The sequence below is a fragment of the Phoca vitulina genome, unplaced genomic scaffold (assembly GCF_004348235.1).
Source record: "Phoca vitulina isolate PV1807 unplaced genomic scaffold, GSC_HSeal_1.0 scaffold1, whole genome shotgun sequence".
In the NCBI taxonomy this organism is placed as follows: domain Eukaryota; kingdom Metazoa; phylum Chordata; class Mammalia; order Carnivora; family Phocidae; genus Phoca; species Phoca vitulina.
Genome location: NW_022589704.1, coordinates 62,062,073 through 62,082,762, shown reverse-complemented (window position 1 = coordinate 62,082,762; position 20,690 = coordinate 62,062,073). Strand labels below are relative to the sequence as shown.

General features: G+C 40.3%; 1 protein-coding gene across 1 annotated transcript; it reads left to right on the top strand.

Moving 5' to 3' along the window:
• The first annotated feature begins 12,055 nt into the window (after positions 1–12,055).
• DHRS9 (dehydrogenase/reductase 9) lies at positions 12,056–20,256 on the top strand. The gene is made up of 4 exons (XM_032422176.1): positions 12,056–12,388; positions 13,608–13,866; positions 17,157–17,320; positions 19,795–20,256. Exons 1-4 carry the CDS (start codon positions 12,076–12,078, stop codon positions 20,016–20,018), a joined length of 960 nt encoding a protein of 319 aa, XP_032278067.1. The 5' UTR covers positions 12,056–12,075; the 3' UTR covers positions 20,019–20,256.
• Positions 20,257–20,690: the final 434 nt, after the last annotated feature.

Genomic DNA, 20,690 nt, shown 5'->3' with positions numbered 1-20,690 from the left:
TTATCTATCTAAGCCTTACTTTGACCCGCGGAATGTAAAGGGGAAGAAGTACATTTGGCATATTTTTGCACCCTACATCCTCACCTCTGTAAATTTCAGTCTTGGTTTTTTGTTCTTTTGGGGAAAAAAAAAAGATCCCCATTTAATTTACAGGATGAAAGCAGTGTCTAAACTCTACCTAGATGTATATAGTCATTCATTTGTTTATCCCAGCTAAACCATAATAAATTGCATTTTCAAAGAGGGAAGACAAAAGCCTGGGAAATCCAAGACATATAGCAATAAATTGACATATAGGGAAACTGAAAGTAAGCAATCTGTGAAGTTTGTACCTGGCTGTGTGCTTAAGGGGGAGGTGGTAGCCTGGGGGAAGTGGGTACATATTAGCACTGTCTCTTTCTCCTCCTCACCTGCAACCTCAGTGTTTTCCATTGTGGCCCCAGGATATGGCAGGTCAATTGTGATAAGCTCTGAAACAGACCAGCTCTGGGCAGGGAAGGAGCATCCTCTCCCATTCTCAGTGATCTCCATTCCAGAGACTGCTTCAGTAAGATCTCCTTGTCATACCTTCAAACACAAATTAAAACTCATAAATAAGTACAGAACCTCATTGCATTAAATCATTTTCATTTCCTTGCTCATCAATGTTAAAAAAAAAATGAGAGAAAAAGAATCCTCAAAGATTGGTGTCCCCTACCTACTCTCTTAGCAGGGAAGGAGTACTAAATCAGTACAGATGTGTTAACAGAAAGAAAAAAAAAACCCTAGAGGCTATGAACAGTAATTATAATTCAAAATTAATTGATTAAAACAACACACGGGGCAGTTTACACAACGCTTCCATGTTGCATTATTTCAACTGCTGAATTTGGTCAAGAGATTGCACTCAGAGTTAAAGGAATGTTATTAATCCTTTTTAAGTCCCTCCTGAAAGTTGTTAAATTTAATTTACTGAAGGTACTACCAATTCCTTCGAAAACACATGACCCACAGCTGTTGGGCTTCCTTCATCCACTGAAGAGAGATTTAATCACCAGCCAGTGTCACACAAGAGTGACTCAGAGTGAGGAGGGAACTCGAGGACTCCTCACACATGTATGTACTCAGAGCTAGACGGAAGCCCGGAGAATCTCCACCTCCAGAGGATCGGTGTGCTCAGGTGGCTCAATCCTTCCTTCCTCAGCACAGCGGGCAGAACCGCCCTGCACCCAGCCCAGGTCCCCAACAGCTTCTCCACTCCAGTTCATCTCCAGTAAGGTAACCAGTGACTGAATTCTGTCATTTATCCCTCCGTTTCTCATGTCAGTCTTCAAACTGCCTTTGATTTTCCTCACTCTTACAGAATTAATCGAGTTGTTTTTCATGCTATAAAGAAATAATAGTAGTAATAATAATGATGATGATGATGATGATGATGTTAGAAGGCTGTGATGGACACTGAGTCCATCTTACCCTAGAAGTGATCCCAGTGTCACCTGGATCCTTCCTGGAACTCTCCCCAGGTCTCTCTTTGAATGTTCTTTGCACCCTAGAGTTACAACCAAATTTACATCTGGTTATTCTCTCTGTGCCTATTTGACACCATCTGTAAATCTTACAATTAACTGGAAACTGGATGGGGGAGGGGCTCCAAAAAGAGTAGGAATCTTAGCTGAGTCTCTTCCTGAAACCAAAGATGTGCCATCAGCTAACTATAGGTCTGATCTGTTTGTCTACCCGCTTTGCCAGTGTTACCAGACGTTTCTTGAGGCGAGTGCACACAGGCACATTAAAGCGAGTGAGAAAAACACCTTCCAGGTCAGAAGGAGTCAGGAAACTTCCTCACAGTGCACACTGGATTCCTGGACACTAAGATGACAGCAATAAACCTGCTTCAGATATTTACTCTCCATTTTATGACCCTGTGGTTGGCATTTTACCAAGGAGACATTGGGCTTTCCTCCAAGTCCAAGTCTGTTTTCACTTTGACTCCCAAAATACAATGGGTAGTTTAGTAGCTTCGTTGCCACTGAATCCTGGCAGCCCCTGTTAAAGGCTTTATGATTTAAATGGTGGTGTGGTGTGCTCCCTCAGTGGGTTGATTTTTAGCAGTTGGGGGAAAAGTTTAAATAAAATATATTTTTAAATTAAAAATAAACTTGGGTTGTTCAAATAGCTCTGAAATGTCCCCCTACACTACTAGCTCAAGGGTAATGATTATGCGTTATTTATCTTAGAATCCTTTGGCATATGTTAGATGCTCTAAGAATATCCTTGGCTAGATGCTGCATAAAATGAAATTTAAATGTCTTATCATTTTTGTATTGTGTTTTTGAGATTTGAAAAGTGTGTCCAATTTTTAGAACAAATCCCAATGCTTAAATACAAGAAAAAAAGATCGTTATCTCATACATTTCAAATGAGGAAAGGGGGAATTGGTCGTAAAACCCTTATACCAAATGTTACTTTCTTAAGGTACAGACTAAAACCTCAGACCTTTCCTTCTGCTCAAAGATAACTGTGTACAAAAGATATACACTGAAGTTTTGAACACACTTTCTGCATCTATACATAACACTGTCTCCATGTTGTTTTCTTTGTTTTTTTTAAGTCGTTTTTTCTTTTTTTAAGTAATCTCTATACCCAACGTGGGGCTTGAATTCACGACACCAAGATCAAGAGTCGTGTGCTCTTCTGACTGAGCCAGCTGGGCACCCATCTAAGCTTTCTTTGAAGCCTTGTAATAACAACCTACAATCATATACAATATATCATCTCTTTTTTTTTTTTTTTTTTTAAAGATTTTATTTATTTATTTGAGAGAGAGAGAATGAGAGACAGAGAGCATGAGAGGGAGGAGGGCCAGAGGGAGAAGCAGACTCCCTGCCGAGCAGGGAGCCCGATGCGGGACTCGATCCCGGGACTCCAGGATCATGACCTGAGCCGAAGGCAGTTGCTTAACCAACTGAGCCACCCAGGCGCCCAATATATCATCTCTTAAGTAAAGCGAGCATGACTTTAACAATAATTCTTAACCTGCCAATACCGTCAGGAAACCTACTGGCAAAGTCATCACTCTAGGGGGAATGGGGAATAATTCATTAATTAATAATTGTGGATATTATGGTGAATTATAATTTAAAAGTTTTGAGAGATGGCAAAAGAAAATCAGAGATACTTTCATCCTTAGAACTAAAAATGCCAAATGTAAGTCCATCAGGCCTTCCCTCTGTTAGGAGTGGCTGCCCTACCTCTTCTAGGAGACTTTCTGAATGAATGAGTCTGCAGAGGATACACGCACTCCTCCAGGCCTCACTGGTCCCACCACACAAAGTACACTCTGGGTACCACACGCTCCCTCCGTCCTGGTGGAAGCAGGGTTCAAGGGAATGTAACTGGTGGAGGAGCTTCTTTATTCCATCAGGTGAGAGAACTTACTGTTTCCATGATGACGAAGACCTCCTCAATTGTATCATCAGCAGCACCATAATTATTATTACTATTACTATTACTATTATTTTAATCAGACCCTCAGAGAAGCATTTGTTGCTCCATGTAAGCATATTTCATATAGGATCCCTTGGCTCCATTGAAAAAAATTTCCTTAGATTTCTGGGTGCCCAACTTGAACACTTTTTTCCCACAGAAATGTAATTTATTCATCATATGAATTAGTTTGTGTCATTAGGTCGAACTATTTATTTTTCTTAGAGGTGCAGCAGAAATCTGTGAAAGCTCACTTGGGTTAAAAAAAAACAACTTCTTACTTCAAGGAAAAGGTCAAAATAAAAAGGAATTCAGTATAACTTAGCTAGGTTAACAAAATTTAAATGTACTGAGGACATACATGTCCAGAATGCCATCGATATTAAGAAAGCTGTGCGAGAGAACTTCAAAAGGAAAATATTTGAGAAAGCTACTGCTAAATGCTCTCTATTTGATGTTTTTTTTTAAGAAACTACTTAGTTGTTGATTCAACTTGGGCTGTGATCGCAACAAGTTGAAAGTAAATAAAAATTCTACAAATTCCTATCGATCAGTGTGATTGACTAGTTTTAGTATTGCTTTCTAAAACAAAGCCCCTCATGGAATTATGTAGAAATAAAATCAAGTCGTGTGGGAGGAAGTATTTAGAAAGAATTCTGTATTTCTTATGAAAAGTAGGGCTCACCATGACATTGAGACATGGAGACATTATTCTCAGTTCTTTTTGTTTGTTTGTAACTGTCATTTATTTTTAAAGGGCAAAGGAACATAAGAGAAGTGAAATTGAAGGATCTTAATTTTTATTTTTTGCTAGGAAAAGACACCCAGATATAGCAATTTAAAAAAAGCAGAAGTGAGAAAGGACAGCAATCGAGTTGCAATGACTTTTCTCCAGCTGCAAACACGAGCTTACACTGAAGTAGTTTTGCATGGCAAATAAGAGACAATTCGTTCTCCTTTCTTGGTTCCTTTTGAGTCTTTGTGGCATGATCAAGACTTTTGATAAGTATGCTCATTCCTCTTATTAAGTGATAATGCATTAATTTCTTTGCAGTTCTTCCTTCTCCTACATGGTTTGGGAGTTCAGAGATCAGAATTTTAGTGCTAGTCACTCTCTGGCTAATGACTTTCTGTATGATACCTACTCTACTTAGCTCACAGAAATATTTTGACAATTAAATGAGATAAATATTCCTCGAACACTTTTCAGAAATTCTTAAAGTTCTCTAAATTGGAAGTGTGAATATTATACTGCTATTATTATCCTTTTGTCTGATGATTCAGAGGACTCAAAGACTAATCCAGTTATCACCAGAACCCTGGGCTTAGAGTTGACACTTTTTCCTTCTTCTCTTCCTTCTTTCCTTCGACAGCATTTGTTTACCTAATGCCAAGGATCACGCAGATACTGGTGGTTGTAGAGAAGTGTACGTATAGCCCAGACTCCCAGGGTTGAGTGGGAATCCAGCTGGCCGTGGAGGAGAGGAGGAAAGGATGAATAGCCAAATCTGAGTGGCCCGGGTATCAGTCTTCAAAACAGCACTATGATTCTATCTTGAGACAATTAGCCTGCATTTGTGAATTTGTTTCTTTCTCTATAAAATGGAGATAATTTTACTGTAAGGCTTATTTTTTTATTTTCTTATTTTATTTATTTGAGAGAGAGAGAGAGATTGAGAGAACAGGTGGGGGGAGGGGCAGAGAGAGAAGCAGACTCCCTGCTGAGCAGGGAGCCTGATGTGGGGCTCGATCCCAGGACCCTGGGATCATGACCTGAGCCGAAAGCAGACACTTAACTGAATGAGCCACCCAGGCATCCCAGAAAAGGCACTTTTTTAAAATCATAGAAACTAATGCTTATAGTAGCAGCCTATGAGTAATATTTATAAGTAATAAAACTTTTCTGGTAAGGCCATAAAAAATAAATACATGAACTCTCATCAATGTGGCACTACCAAAGAACTAATGACTGAGTTTCTAGAAGAGTAGTTCTGATACTTTGAAGTTCTGGACCCCCAACACAAAGAAGCTCTAAACTAGTGGTTCTCACCTGGGAGCAGTTTTGTCCCCTAGGGGACATCTGGCAATGTCTGGAGACATTTTTTTGTTGTCACAACGGGGGAGGGGGTGCTCCTGGCATCTCAGGGATAGAGGCAGGGGGTGCTGCTAAACATCCTGCAATACACAGGACAGACCCCACAACATATATTTATTTCACCCCAAAGAGGAAAAAGTACCACAGGTGAGGAACCCATGCTGAGGGATGAGCAATACATAGAGCAGGCCCCCCACAAGCAAACGTGACTGATCCCACCATAATGATAAGGTTCTTCGCGGGCAGCAGGCATTGGTCACTCTACTTTACCAGATACTCTCCAACAGAGAAGTTATTATTTCCATTTTGCAGCTAGGAAAATGGAGGCTAAGAAAATATAAATAATTTGCTCAAAGACCTCTGGTGATCGAGGAGCTGGGACTGGACCTCTACCTGCCTGATTCTGAGACCTGGGCTCCTAACCCCTGCCCTGCTGTCGTGTGTGTGTGTGTGTGTGTGTGTGTGTGTGTGTGTGTGTGGCCTCAGTCCTCCCTTCCCACATTTTTTACTAGCAAAGTGGCTAGTGTTTATTTTGGCTTAGGAAACCTCTCCAGGCCCAGTTCAGAGGATGCATATATAGAATGGCAGCAGTCCTCATGCACTGTGGTTGGGGCGGGTGGGGGCCTGCTGATCTGCTTTCCCTTACTCTGCCCTCAGCTTTGATGAGCCCACAGGCTCACAGCCACTGGGTCCTAAGAAGACTGTTACAGATGAGGGGCTCTGGCCTTGAGCCAAGTTATGTGTACTCCTGCTAAGCACTTTGTTGTGAGATAAACTGGAAAACAAAGCAGATGAGCAAACAGCCCAAGCAACTAAGGTCAGTGCCCCCAGTCTCTTAATTATCGGGACAAAGGAGCCATGTGGAGTCGGCCAGGCTGGCGGAATATGGTTGAGGTGGCCGTAGTAGTTACAGTCATTCATTTACTTCTCGGTGGTCGATGAACCAATCAGCCATCAATCAGCTTTTGTGTACAGGTCGTATTCCCAATGACTCTAACCAAGGGCTGCTGTAAGGAAACATGACAACACATGGAATCTTGGCTAAAATAGAGGTCAAAAGTATGTAGGTGTTGGTTTGTGACTGACTCAATCCAATGACTTAGAGGAATGTGAACCTTAGGAATTGAAGAACCAGTATTTTTTGGACAATAATATTTGGGGTAAGAACAGACTATATAAAACTCTAGGTCGGAGTTGGTAGTCCCCTGGATTCAGGCTGTAGGCTGGGTCACCAGCATCTGAAATGACTCTCAGCCCAGAGGTTGCCTAATGAAGATAACACATTTTTTTTTAATTTTATTATGTTATGTTAATCACCATACATTACATCATTGGTTTTTGATGTAGTGTTCCATGATTCATTGTTTGCGTATAACACCCAGTGCTCCATGCAGAATGTGCCCTCTTTAATACCCATCACCAGGCTAACCCATCCCCCCACCCTCCTCCCCTCTAGAACCCTCAGTTTGTTTCTCAGAGTCCATAGTCTCTCATGGTTCATCTCCCTCTCTGATTTCTCCCCCCTTCATTTTTCCCTTCCTACTACCTTCTTCTTTTTTGTTTTTAACATATAATGTATTATTTGTTTCAGAGGTACAGGTCTGTGATTACACATTTTAATGTGAGCCCCTCCTTAACAACTAAAAAGCTTCTCTCTGTTGCCTGTCACTGAGGAAAAATGAGTTTGGCTATTGAAAGAGGAAGTGAGGGGGGAAATGGAGAGCATGAGGAGAGAGGAGGGATTCTGACTGTTTCGGTTTGAGTTTTTGCTTTTCTCTAGTGGTTGTGAAGGTGAACTTACCAAAGAGTAGAAGTCCAAGATCACTAGATCTTGAAGTGCTGGAGTTCTTATTTCATGCATGAAACCCCTTTGGATCTAATGAAGACTTTTCTTAGAAAAAAAAAATGCGGGGTGCCTGGGTGACTCAGCCATTAGGCATCTGCCTTCAGCTCGGGTCATGATCTCGGGGTCCTGGAATCAAGCCCCGCATTGGGCTCCCTGCTCAGTGGGAAGCTTGCTTCTCCCTCTCCCACTCCCCCTGCTGTGTTCCCTCGTTCCCTCTCTCTCTCTGTGTCTCTCTCTGTCAAGTAAATAAATAAAATCTAAAAAAAAAAAAAAAGAAATCCATATGTGATTTAAAAAAAAACAACACTTCCTTTAAAAAAAAAGAAAAAAAATTCTTTATTTTCCCTTGCCAAATTTTTACTTTTTTATTTTGAAATAATTTCAAACTTTTGGAAAAGTTGAAAGAATAATACAACCCAGAATCCCCAAATACTAACATTTACCACATTTGCATTGTCATTCTCTCTTTATATCCATATGTATGTGGGGGTTTAGTTGCTGTTGTTGTTTTATTTTTAATTGAAGTATCGTTGGTATACAATAGTATATTAGTTTCAAGTATACAAGGTAATAACTTGACATTTATATACATTACAAAATGCTCACCACCTCTCTCCATACAAGTTATTATGTTATTATTGACTATGTTTCCTATGCTCTATTTTTATCCCTGGGATTTATTTATTTCATAAATGGAAGTTTGTCTCTCTTAATCCCCTTCACCTATTTCACCCATCCCCCCCACCACCACTGCCCCAGCAACCACCTGTTTGTGGTTTGGCAAACACAGCTTCCTTACCCATTCATCTATCAATGGACACTTAGACTGCTTCCTTAATATGTTTATGTGTTTAAATATTCTTACTATTTTCTTAACTTTGAGAGTAAGTTGAAGACATGGTGCTACTTAATCTTTAAATACTTCAGTGTGTATTTCCTAAAAACAGGACACTTTCTACATAATCATAGTAAATTATAAAAATTGAGAAATTAATATTTATTGAGAATGCAATATTATTTATCAGATGAACAAATCTTACTCAAATTTCACTAGTTGAGCAAATAATGTTCTTTCTGGCAAAAGAAAAAAAAAGTTTTCTGGTCCAGTGTCACATACTGCATTGAGTTATCACATCTCTTTATTCTCCATTTATCTGGAGAAGTCTTCAATCTTTCTTTTCCTTCATGACTTAGCCATATATTGTGCGGAATTGGGGGATATGTCTTCCTGCAGGATTAGCTTCCATTTATGCACGAAAGTGCTGCTGTGTCCTTCCCAGTGCAACACACCAGGAGGCACATGATGTTGGTTTGTCCCACAACTAGCAGTGTTAATTTGTATCACTTGATTAAAGCGGTATCTGTCAGATTTCTCCACTGTGAAATTATTATTGCTCTCTTTTTCCTTAGTACATATCTTATGGGGAGATTTTTTTGAGATTCTGTAATTATTGTGTCTTATCAGAATTTCACCTACTAGTGTTAGCATCCATTGATCATTCTTGCCTGATGTAATTGTTACTATTACAGTTGCCAAATGGTGATTTTCTAACTCCATCATTTCTTTTACATTTATTAGTTGGCATATTAATTCTTCTATAAAATGAGGCAAATAATGTGCCCTAACTCAAAAGGCTGTTGGGAGAATCAAATGAGATCTATATGTAAAAGCGCAGTGTAGAATGCTTCACAAATGCAAACCATTCTTTCACTATCCTCGCCTTCCGCTTGCCCCCAGCAAAACATGATGACATAGAAAGTTTCTACTCTCTGATCTAGGACACATTAAATCCCATGAGCATTTGGCTTCTTCAAATAACTCCATGAGATCTGGATTGCAATGAAGGCTACAGAATCCACTTAGAAAACAATACAACATTTAGTTATTCAATTATTCAATTTATTGAGGCTAGACTTGAAGAAAGCACTATACTAGTTGAATTTATAAATATGAAATTTCTTTAAAATGTCTAAACATGAAATTTCCCAAGAGGTAGGTACATCAACACCTCACCTCAAAATTATACACTTTTTAACATATTTATATATTTGAGAAGGGAAAATTCTACTACATGGACATTAATTTGCCACAACTCATTAACTCCTACACAAGAAAGATTTGGGAAACTATGCCAAATTATTAAGCCATGATCATCTAAAAACTTGACTGCTTTAGAAATAGGCACAGGGCGCCTGGGTGGCTCAGATGGTTGGGCGTCTGCCTTCGGCTCAGGTCATGATCCCAGGGTCCTGGGATCGAGTCCCGCATCGGGCTCTCTGCTCCTTGGGAGCCTGCTTCTCCCTCTGCCTCTCTCTCTGTCTCTCATGAATAAATAAATAAAATCTTTAAAAAAAAAAAAAGAAAGAAAGAAATAGGCACAGCTAGGGACACCTGGGTGGCTCAGTCAGTTAAGCATCTGCCTTCGGCTCAGGTCATGATCCCGGGGTCCTGGGATCGAGCCCCGCATCGGGCTCCCTGCTCAGCAGAGAACGTGCTTCTCCCTCCCCCTCTGCCTGCCGCTCTGCCTACTTGTGCTCTCTCTCTTTCTCTCTGTCAAATAAATAAATAAAAGCTTTAACAAAAAAAAAAAGGAATAGGCACAGCTATTATCAAAAGAATCAACCAGTTTGCTCAAACCTACCATATTTTAATATTTACCTCTGACTTAGTTTTATCAATGGACAGTTCTCTTACCTCTTCTTTCTTTAGCTAAAGATCTTTTGCCAGGAAGAAAGATGAAAGCAGAGCCCAAAATTTCCTTGAGAAGTGAAGAAGATATATTACATTGAGTGATTTTTTTGTCTGAAATAACCTGTTCCTTATAAAGCAGTAGAAACAAAGTTGTGTGTATGTGTGCACATGAGTATATGTGTATAATTCTGTGTGTATGTTTATATTCCTTATTAGGGAAAGAAATATTTACATATACAGGAAAAAAACTGGAAGAAAATATGTACCAAAAACATTAAGAGTCAAATGTGATAATCATTACTTCGTTCTTTAATTTTTTCTGTATTTGCCAAATTATTTTTACTATGAGCATAAGTTACTTTTACAAGCAGAAAAAAAAATGAACAATTTTTTTAATGGTTCAAATGAAAAACCAGGAAATACCTGTAAAAAAAAAGAAAGAAAGAAAGAAAGAAAGCCCAAAGTTTATAAAATTGCTTGGCCTTGCAAGTACTTTGAACACCGTGTCCATGAACAGTCATGATTCCAGAAGCATCCGTGAGGTCTGAACTTCAACTCCAGGGCTTATCCATTGTCCTCTATGAAGCACTCAAGGCCCCTCTTGATTCTAAGGGTGAATATAGATCAAGGGCAGAGATATGTGTGCACATAGAGCAAAGCAAGGAAACTTTCTGAGTCAAAAGGGAAGGAAGTAAGATCTTTCCCACAGGTGATGTTCTCTGTGACCCCTCTTGCTTCCAAAGTCAGAGAGAGCCACAGACCCAGAGCTGTTCCTGTGTGGGGTAGGACCTAATGATCTCCTTCCTTTGGGTTGCCTATGACCGAGCTAGGAGGCTGAGCCACTGTGATGGTCAGACCTGAGGCAAGCAGTCAAATGCCCTCTGGTTCTTGTTCACTTCCTACTATGGGATAGCTTGCTCTTCCCAGGCCATCGGTACCCACAATAAAATGATAGTATTGGCTGTCTTTGTAAATGACACTGTAATATATGGGATTTCATATCCCAAAATAGTCTGAAATCTCACCCTGTGATACTTTTGATATTACACTTCCAAATTAGTATCACACTTGTTTTCAATAATACAATAGCTTGATTCATTCACAACTATTATTTTGCAGCCAAACATTATATAATAATTAGTATAACTTTTAAGATGGCATATGCATTTAAATGGCCAAGACTATAAAATTAATAGGGGCACCTGTGTGGCTCAGTTGGTTAAGCATCTATCTGGCTCAGGTCTTGATCTCAAGGTCATGAGATCAAGTCCACTTTAAAAAAAAGAACTATAAAATTAATATAGTATTCTTTCTTCAACATTTGTTTTTAATCCAAAACAACTGTGGTATTTCTAAATTGGTACAGTCAGCCTACATGAAATAATATTTTTGGAGTTGGGATGGTCTCAGAGTTGGGTTGAAGGATGACAATAGCCCACTGAAAATAAGAAAATGGAAACCAACTTGGAAATATTTTCATAGTGGCAACTACTTTGCCTGACAGTATAAAAATAATTAAGAATCTAATCAATCAATTGGAATTGAACATTTTCTAATAGATTTGCTATTCTACTCTTGAATTTCATGAAGTAGCAAGAGATATTACCGTGACAGTCTATGTTTCAGATAGATGAATTCATACATGAGATTACTGTCATGTCAACCCAATGACTTGTGTCAGCTTTGCCATGGCACCTCTCTCCTGTTTACTTTCTCTGGCTATGGTTTGGTTAGTTTTTGCATTACTTTAGAGGAATGGTTTATCACTTAAATGGCTATCTTCCTAGCCAAATAATAGTTATTTTTTTTAACTATTTATTCATTCGAATGCATTAAAATATCTGAAGTTCATCAATGTTGGGTTATAGCACCTTGATGGTACTAATTTAAATTTTCTTTCTAATTTTGAACTCTCAGGTCACCATCTTCTTTTATTGTTCAAGAGAGGAGAGTCCCTATCATATACAGGGGGAAAAAATGTTCTTTTGGGTGTTAGCCCTCCTAATCCTTTGTGGTTTTCTATGGAATTATAAAAGACAACTAAAGATTGCAGACATTACTGATAAGTACGTTTTCATAACTGGGTGTGACACGGGCTTTGGAAATTTGGCAGCCAGAACTTTTGATAAAAAAGGATTTCATGTAATTGCTGCCTGTCTGACTGAATCAGAATCAACAGCTTTAAAGGCAGAAACCTCAGAAAGACTTCACACCGTGCTTCTGGATGTAACTGACCCAGAGAATGTCAAGAGGACTGCCCAGTGGGTGAAAAATCAAGTTGGGGAAAAAGGTGAGTGATGTGGGGGTGGCAGAATGGAGGGGGTGTTGTGAAGTAGCTACAGCTAAATAAAATGTGTTTGGATCTTAAACGGCCTTTCAAGAAAATGTCTCCTAAATACCAGCTATGGTACTGGAGAATATTGGAAAAATCATAGTTAGGATAGAGCCCTCAGTAGTTTCAAGTTGCAAGCTCACTGTTTGCATGAGAGACACTGCCCACATTATCCTCAGTCACAAGTCCCAGTGAGTGAATTTAGAACTGAGTTGGAGGTATTGACTTTTCCTGCTCTTCTCTCATGAAATTCTACTTTGGCCACCTTCACAGCAAAAGAACTTAGGGCTAAAAGCTACAGGAAATCATGCAAGTAATCCCCAAATTGCCATGTGGATACCTGGGACCCACTTCTCAATACAAAATGATTCCAGAACTCACATATTTTCTATGAAAAAGGTAGAAAATAGCCTGAGAATCCGAGTAAAGGTATCTTGGATCATCGTGGTAGAGTAGTAAGTCATTGGACCTCATTCTTCCTCCAGCTTCTGCTAAGATGACAGCATTCCAAACTAGAGGATTTTTATTGGTTTGAATGAAGTTTGAAATGTTATCACTAATGAAGATGTTAGAGTCCAAAACAAAAAACAAATGTATGTGATTTTTCTCTATCACATCTTCATCATATAGTTGAGACTCCAAACCTCAAAAGCAATGGTTTAATAATGCTCCAGACAATTTTTAATGCTTGAATCCCAAACAATTTTAACAATATTAAATGTTTTCCATCATAAAATAAAACAATTGATGACTAGATTTTTTTTCTTTTACCAAAAATAGATGCGAAGTAGATTGATATTGCTTTTTGTAAAAGGTTTATAAATAAATAATCTCTGGCTTTGCCATCTAGCTAGTGGGAAAAATAGAGCAATTTACTCTGCATCTAAGATGAAAAAGCAAAAGGCTCATTCAGACAGTGTCAGTATTTTACATTCAGAACCAGAAATAGAGTTACTGTGAGATTGGCTTCCAGTAACAGAGCTTCAACTATTTCAATTTAGCCTCCTACCCTCTCGGAGAGTAGTTACTTCCCAAAACTGTAAAGCATTTCAAAGCAGGAATGTGGTTAGAAGGAGGAAAGTGGACAGTTGTGTAAAGCAGGGGCTGTATTTCCATCAAGGATGCCCATATAAGTGCCATCTTCTATCACACCTCCTTTCTTTCCACTCTGTTCTAGGTCTCTGGGGTCTGATCAACAATGCTGGCGTTCTCGGCGTGCTGGCTCCCACCGACTGGCTGACAGTGGAGGACTACAGAGAACCTATTGAAGTGAACTTCTTTGGACTCATCAATGTGACTCTAAATTTGCTTCCCTTGGTTAAAAAAGCTCGAGGAAGGATTATCAATGTCTCCAGCATTGGAGGTCGCCTTGCATTTAGTGGAGGGGGCTATACTCCATCCAAGTACGCAGTAGAAGGCTTCAATGACAGCTTAAGGTAAAGCAAACATTGACATATTAGGAAATAATAGCTGCTAACATTTACTGAATGTTTATTATGTATTAGACATTCTATTTAGTGCTTTAAATTATTCCCAATTTGTAGGCAATACCACTGAAACAAAGGGATTAAGTAACTCGCCCAAGGTCACCCAGCTGGTAAGTGGTAGAAGTGAGATTTGAACCTAAGTCTATCCAAGTCTTTTTTTTACTTTTTGCATTAATGCACAATGCTGACAGTGATGGTGAATTTATATTCAACAGGTCAGTTTGTTAAATAGTTAGGGAATCATATAGAGAGCCTAAATCAGGGTAGATCTCTCCATTGGTGTAACTGTCAATTGCAGACACAACAGTACCATCTTATTTAAACCCTCAGTAGAAAATTATCTGGTAAAGTAAATGTAATTATCACAAAATAATGACTCAGCTACACAGCTTTTTTTCCCCTTTTGCTGCAAGTTCTGGACCCAAATTTCCATACATTTCAGTATGTAGTGACAGCTAAATGGATGATAACCTTCCCATTCCCACCCCCACCCCAAGGACAAGAAAGACAGTTTTCCTCTGATGCTTCCATTTCCAAAAAAACTCAGAGCAGGAATTTACTAATCAGAGGTGAAGATTTTGCTCCCACAAGAAAGCACTGATCACATCTTTTTGCTGTGTTATCAGAGAACCACAGAGCTCAAAACAAAGGACCTATTTAGCAAACAAAGGCCCCAACTCAGTGCCCCCAGGCATGGATTTCTCTGGATTTATACCATTTGAGATTCACTGGGCTTCCTGAATCTTAGGTTTATGTCTTCTGCCAAATTAGATGAGTTTTCAGCTACTGTTTCTTCAAACATTTTTTTCTGCAATCTATTCTTTCTCTTCTCTTTCTGAGACTCTATAACACAAGTGTTAGGCCTTTGGTTTTGTCCCACAGATCCCTAAGGTTCTGTTCACTTTCTCATTTTTCTCTCTGCTATACAGATTGGATAATTTCTAATGATCTGCCTTCAAATTCACTGACTTTCCTCCATCACTGTGCTGTTGAGTCCAACCAATAAATATTTTATTTGGGTTATTGTATTTTTCAAGTGTAAAATTTTCATTTGGTTCTTCTTTGTCTTTTCTTTTTTCTGGGAAGCATTCTAACTTTCCATTCACTTCAAGAGTATTTTCCTTTGTATTTGGAGCATTTTTATAATAGCTGCATTACAGACTTTGATAATTGCAACATCTGTGTCCCTTTGGCATTAGCATTTGCCATTGTGTTTTCCTATGTGAGTTGAGATTTTCCAGTTCTTTTTATGCTGAACATTTGGAATGTGCCAGTTTTTATGCTAAAGATTTGGAATGACATGAGACTATGGGCCTTATTTAAGTCCTATGGAAAAGGTTGATATTTTTGTTTTATTTTATTTTTTAAAAAGATGTTATTTATTTATTTGAGAGAGAAGAGAGAGCTATGGGGGGGAGGGGCACAGGGAAGGGCTGAGCAGGGAGCCCAACATGGGGCTCGATCCCAGGACCCTGAGATCATGGCCTAAGCTGAAGGCAGATGCTTAACTGACTGAGCCCCAATATTTTTGTTTTAGCAGACAATAGATGAGGTTGTGTTCAGGTCACAACTGCTAAACCATCATTCTGTACTTTGAGATTTCAATGTTTGTTTGATTTTTAAAGACTTTGCTGTGCTATTCAGATCTGTTCTGCAGATGTACTACACAGTAGCCAGTCTGGGATATGGATGATGGTTGTCTCCGAGTTTGCTTCTCTAAGTCAGATTCACACATGCACATGTGCAGTGCATAAACAATGTTATGGGGTCACTTTCCTGAGTTCCTCTCTCTGTGATCTTTCCAGTTCTCTCTCGTTTCCTGGGACTGCCATCCAGCCGGAAGTTACCCTATTCTGCCAACTACTTCCCACATGTGTGCTAGATATGGAGCCACATGATGGGAGGAAAGAGAGGGACAGGGTTTCTTCCCACCCTCTTGGAGACTAATAACCACTTTTAAAAAGGGATTCCAACCGAAGGGCTTATATGTTTGCAATGCAGCTATACTATGCCTGAAATTACCCAATAAAGAATGGTTTTGTTTTTTGTTTTTGTTTTTTTTTTCTAAATCGTGGAAGTGGTATTGGAAATGGTAGTGTGCATGCAGGCCACAGTCTAGTGGTGGCTCCAGAATTTCTATATATAGGAGGGTTTAGGGACAATGGTCCAACTGGGAGAAGGCTGGGGCTCTTTAAAGCTGTATTTGCCCAGCATGCGTACTGGTTTCATACTGGTTTGACTTACCTGGTAAACTTAGTTGGGTGACTTAAAGCCATTTGTTCCTAGATTATATGTTATTTCATTAGTAGGTGGGGAGACAAATCTTCCCAATTACTTTCCAAAACCCAAAGGAGCTCAGAAGATAGGTGAGTAAAGTAAATTAAGTTAGAAAATAACTTTTTAATAATCTTAATGCAAGCAACATACTTTTCAAAATCTTCCAAGATCAAGCTAATTTGCATTTTTAGTAAAGTACACTGCAAACTAAATAATAGGCATGTTGCTAGAAAGCAGAACCTAAGATAAATTACATTTTAAGTTCGTTGGTAGAGTTCTTTAAAAATCATATGGTAAAGGCTTGTATAAAATGAGTAATTACTTCCTTATAGATCCTTGGTGGAAATATACATTAAATTTAGGAAATAATTATTCATATAATGGTTTGCAACTCTTTGTTTTGCTTTTAAGGTGGAGGGGTGGAATCATGATTCCCCTGAAACCTTGTTGCCCAGTAAATCAGTAGACCTCTGGTTTTCTGAGGCCACATAATGAAAGAGCTCACTGAGCAGCATAGGGAACAGGTCAGCCACATCAGAGATTGTCACACTGTGTCCCTCAGCCTGTCCTCATTTGTGCCCCAATGTCCTCACATTCCTAATATGGAGGTAAACTTGTCCATCTAGGCCAATCACTACTCCAGCTCCCCATAAGGTATTTTGCATACTGAGAAGAAACCTGTACTTAACCCGATTGTTAATTTAATGACAGAGTATGGCTTAGTGGGGAGCACTAGACTAGGAGTGGGTCTACCCAGATCCCTTTCCCATTTTGCCACTAAACCAGCCTTCACCACCCTGAACTTTCCTCACTGCAAACTCAGAGTGTAGAACAAGATACTCCTTCCCAACCCACCCAATTCTGTGATCCCATGAAAAAATTCATTAGAAAATAATCACCCAAATGGCAAACGTTCTCCAAACAAACCTGGATTAAACATCATCAATGTGTTCTTTTCACAGACGGGACATGAAAGCTTTTGGTGTGCATGTTTCATGTATTGAACCAGGATTATTCAAAACAGGATTATCAGATCCAATAAAAGCCACTGAAAAAAAACGCGCCATTTGGAAGCATCTATCTCCAGATATCAAACAACAGTACGGAGAAGGTTACATTGAAAAAAGTAAGTCTCTAGGTGGACCCAGGGTTCCTCTGGGTTTCATTGTCATAGGCAACATGAAGGAGACTCAAATATAAATGAAAAAATAAGGTTTTCATAATAATATACCAATAGGGAGATTAAATATGGATCAGAGATCCCTATTAATTCCAGTGCCATCTCTTACTTCAAACATTTACTGAGCATTTATCAAGTGCCAAGTTCTATACTAAGTACCTTATGAATTCTTATCATTTACTCCTCAAAAGAACCATTGGGTAGTGAGCAGAGGCTTGGAAAAGTGAAATGTTCTACCCACAGATGTACAACTCCTCCTGGTCGTACCCAGACTGGACCCCAAGTCTTCACCTCTACACAAGCCTCCTCTTTTTGGAATATCAAGACTCAGACTCTGACCCTTAACCAGTTTACAGTCTAGTTGAGGAGAAAAAGTAACCAAGTGAGATTGTAAAACAACGAGATTGTGCAGCATGCAAAAAAATTGACCCTGTACTCCTTAGAACCCAACAGCCCGGAAGGGGTGCTAGACGGTATAGTCTCTAATTGCCCAAGGAATTCAGCATTGGATGAAAGCATTGCTGGTCACATGGCCTTTACGAGACAGGTCAGGTTTGAGTAAGGCCTAAAGGCCAGGAAGGAATTATTTGGGTGGAAACTTTCCAGCAATTTCTGAGCAGGAATGCACGGGGGGCGGAGACGGAAGGCAAAGCCGCGTAAGTCAGATTGAGTCAGGGATGGAGAAATAATAGAGTATGATGACTAACATATAGTGAACATTTACTATGTACTCGTCACCATTCTAAGGGCTTTACATGGACTGTCTCATTTAAAATGCCCAAATAAACCCTACGAAGCAGATATTAGCTGGATTATCTAGAAACAGAGGCACAGAGAAGCAACTTGCCCAATGCCGCGCAGTTAATAAGTGGAAACGCTGGCTTTGAACCCAGACCACCTGACTCCGCCATCTATTCTCGGCGCTGCGCTCCAATGGGAAGGAGGCCTGAAGGAGGTGATGGAACTTCCTGTACCGGCCCCGCCTCCACCTCAAACTTCCTGGTCCTGTTTAAAGCTTAGTCGGCATTCCTCAAACACGTACTGAGCTCCTGCTTTAAGCCAAACAGGGCCCCACCTAACTTTGCATCACTGTAAACTTGGAGCTGACCCTGCCTTTTCACCCATGGGTTTGGTGAGAGAGCCAACTGTGGCAAGGTTCAAGGCTGGGAGTTTTCGAGCTGGAGCCAAGAGCCAAATCAGGTCCACCTGGGGAGGTTTTTAGGCTGCCAGTCGCCCCCAGCCACCCGACCCCACTGCACATGCGCATGTGCGCGCACGTATCAACGAGAACGTCTGGTTTCACAAACCTCCCAGTGCTATTATGTCACTATATGCTGGGAACTACTGCTGTTAAATACCCTTGTTTCTGGGCGCCTGGTGGCTCAGTTGTTAAGCATCTGCCTTTGGCTCAGGCCATGGTGCCAGGGTCCTGGGATCCAGACCCGTCCGGGTCTCTGCTCAGCGGGAAGCCTGCTTCTCCCTCTCCCACTCCCCCTGCTTCTGTTCCCTCTCTCGCTGTCTCTCTCTCTGTCAAATAAATAAATAAAATCTTTAAAAAAAAAAAAAAAATAGCTGCTAAGACTTGTTAGGTAATCTCAGTTAGGTTCTTTGAACAACTTGTGGCTACTGGGGCCTGAAGTGGAAAAGGAGATTTAAAATCATAGATTTTCTCTTGAGAAGACACAACTCAGGTATGTTTTAAGAGCACTGTAGGAATGCTCCGAGCCATTACCAATCTTCTGCTAAAATACCTGCCTCTTTAAAAACTATCCTAGCTCATTACTCAAGCATTTCATCTGCCTGATCACCAGGATATGTTTAGCTTTCTGAGTCAAGACTTTTGGGGATGATTCCCTCTTTATTCACCGAATTATAGAGGCACATGGTATGTAGGTGCACATGCACACACATGCACACAACACATCCACATTTCCTATACACATAGTATTCCCTTAAAACAAATTTGGAATCAAACCCATAACTTCCTGGGTTGGGGGGGTGGCTCGTAGACTTTATAAAGTATCTTTCCCTCATTGTTTTAAAGTAGTGCTTCTCAAAGTCTGGTCCCTGGGCCAGCACCATCAGCATCACCTGGAGACTTGATAGAAATGCAAATTATTCGGTCCCACTTCACACCCACTGAGTCAGAAGCTGGTGGTGGGACCCAGCAATTGGGTTTTAACAAGCCCTCTAGGATATTCTGCTGCCCACTCAACTTTGAGAGCTAGTGGTCTAACAAAAGCACTGCTGCATCCTTTTCTGAGGAATAGATAGAAACCCACCACAAGGGGCCTCGATTTCTAACAGCGAATTCAAAATAAATTTTCACACACACACATCCTCCCCTTTACACCCTGGCCTCACACACTCCTTTTCTCCTTCTTCCAAAGAGTTAAGCGTACTTTTGTCTCTTTCTACAGGTCTAGACAAGCTGAAAGGCACAAATTCCTTTGTGAACGTGGACCTCTCCCTGGTGGTGGAGTGCATGGACCACGCGCTCACAAGTCTCTTCCCTAAGACCCATTATGCTGCTGGAAGGGATGCCAAGACCTTCTGGATACCTCTGTCTCACATGCCAGCAGTTTTGCAAGACTTTTTATTGTTGAAACAGAAAATAGAGCTGGCTAATCCCAAGGCAGTGTGATTCAGCTGACAACAAATGCCTGCCCCTAGGCTATGAGATTGGCTGCTTTCAAGGACACATCTCCTTTTTGGTCTCATTCCTCACCTAATCCAACCTGGACTCATTTAGATCATGCTTCTTTTGATAAATGAGGGGGTCCCACCCACACTGGGAATGTCCCAAGGTCCCTTTTTAGGACTTCTTTGAGAAGAAGGGCTGTGATGACCTATCCCATAGAAGGGCTCAAAATTTAGGTTTTGCAGGGCACCTGGGTGGCTCAGATGGCTGAGCGTCTGCCTTTGGCTCAGGTCATGATCCCAGGGTCCTGGGATTGAGTCCCACATCGGGCTCCCTGCTGGGCGGGGAGCCTGCTCTCCCTCTGCCTCTGCCTCTCTCTCTCTCTCTCTCTGACTCTCATGAATAAATAAATAAAACATTTAAAAAAAAAATTGGTTTTGCCTGCTTAATATGATGTAAGGGAAATTGAAAGCCTTTCCCATCCAAAATGATCTCTACCACCACCAGCCCCATGCTTCTAGCCCCCGCCCCTTGAACTCCAGAATGTTAATTATATGTCCCTTATCACAATGTTCAGAGATAAGTAGAATACTTTCATGAGTGGATTGGATGTGGTTATTTTGCTGAGAAGAAGACTCTGAAGTACTGGAACTCAGTTTTGTAAGCCGTGGTGGG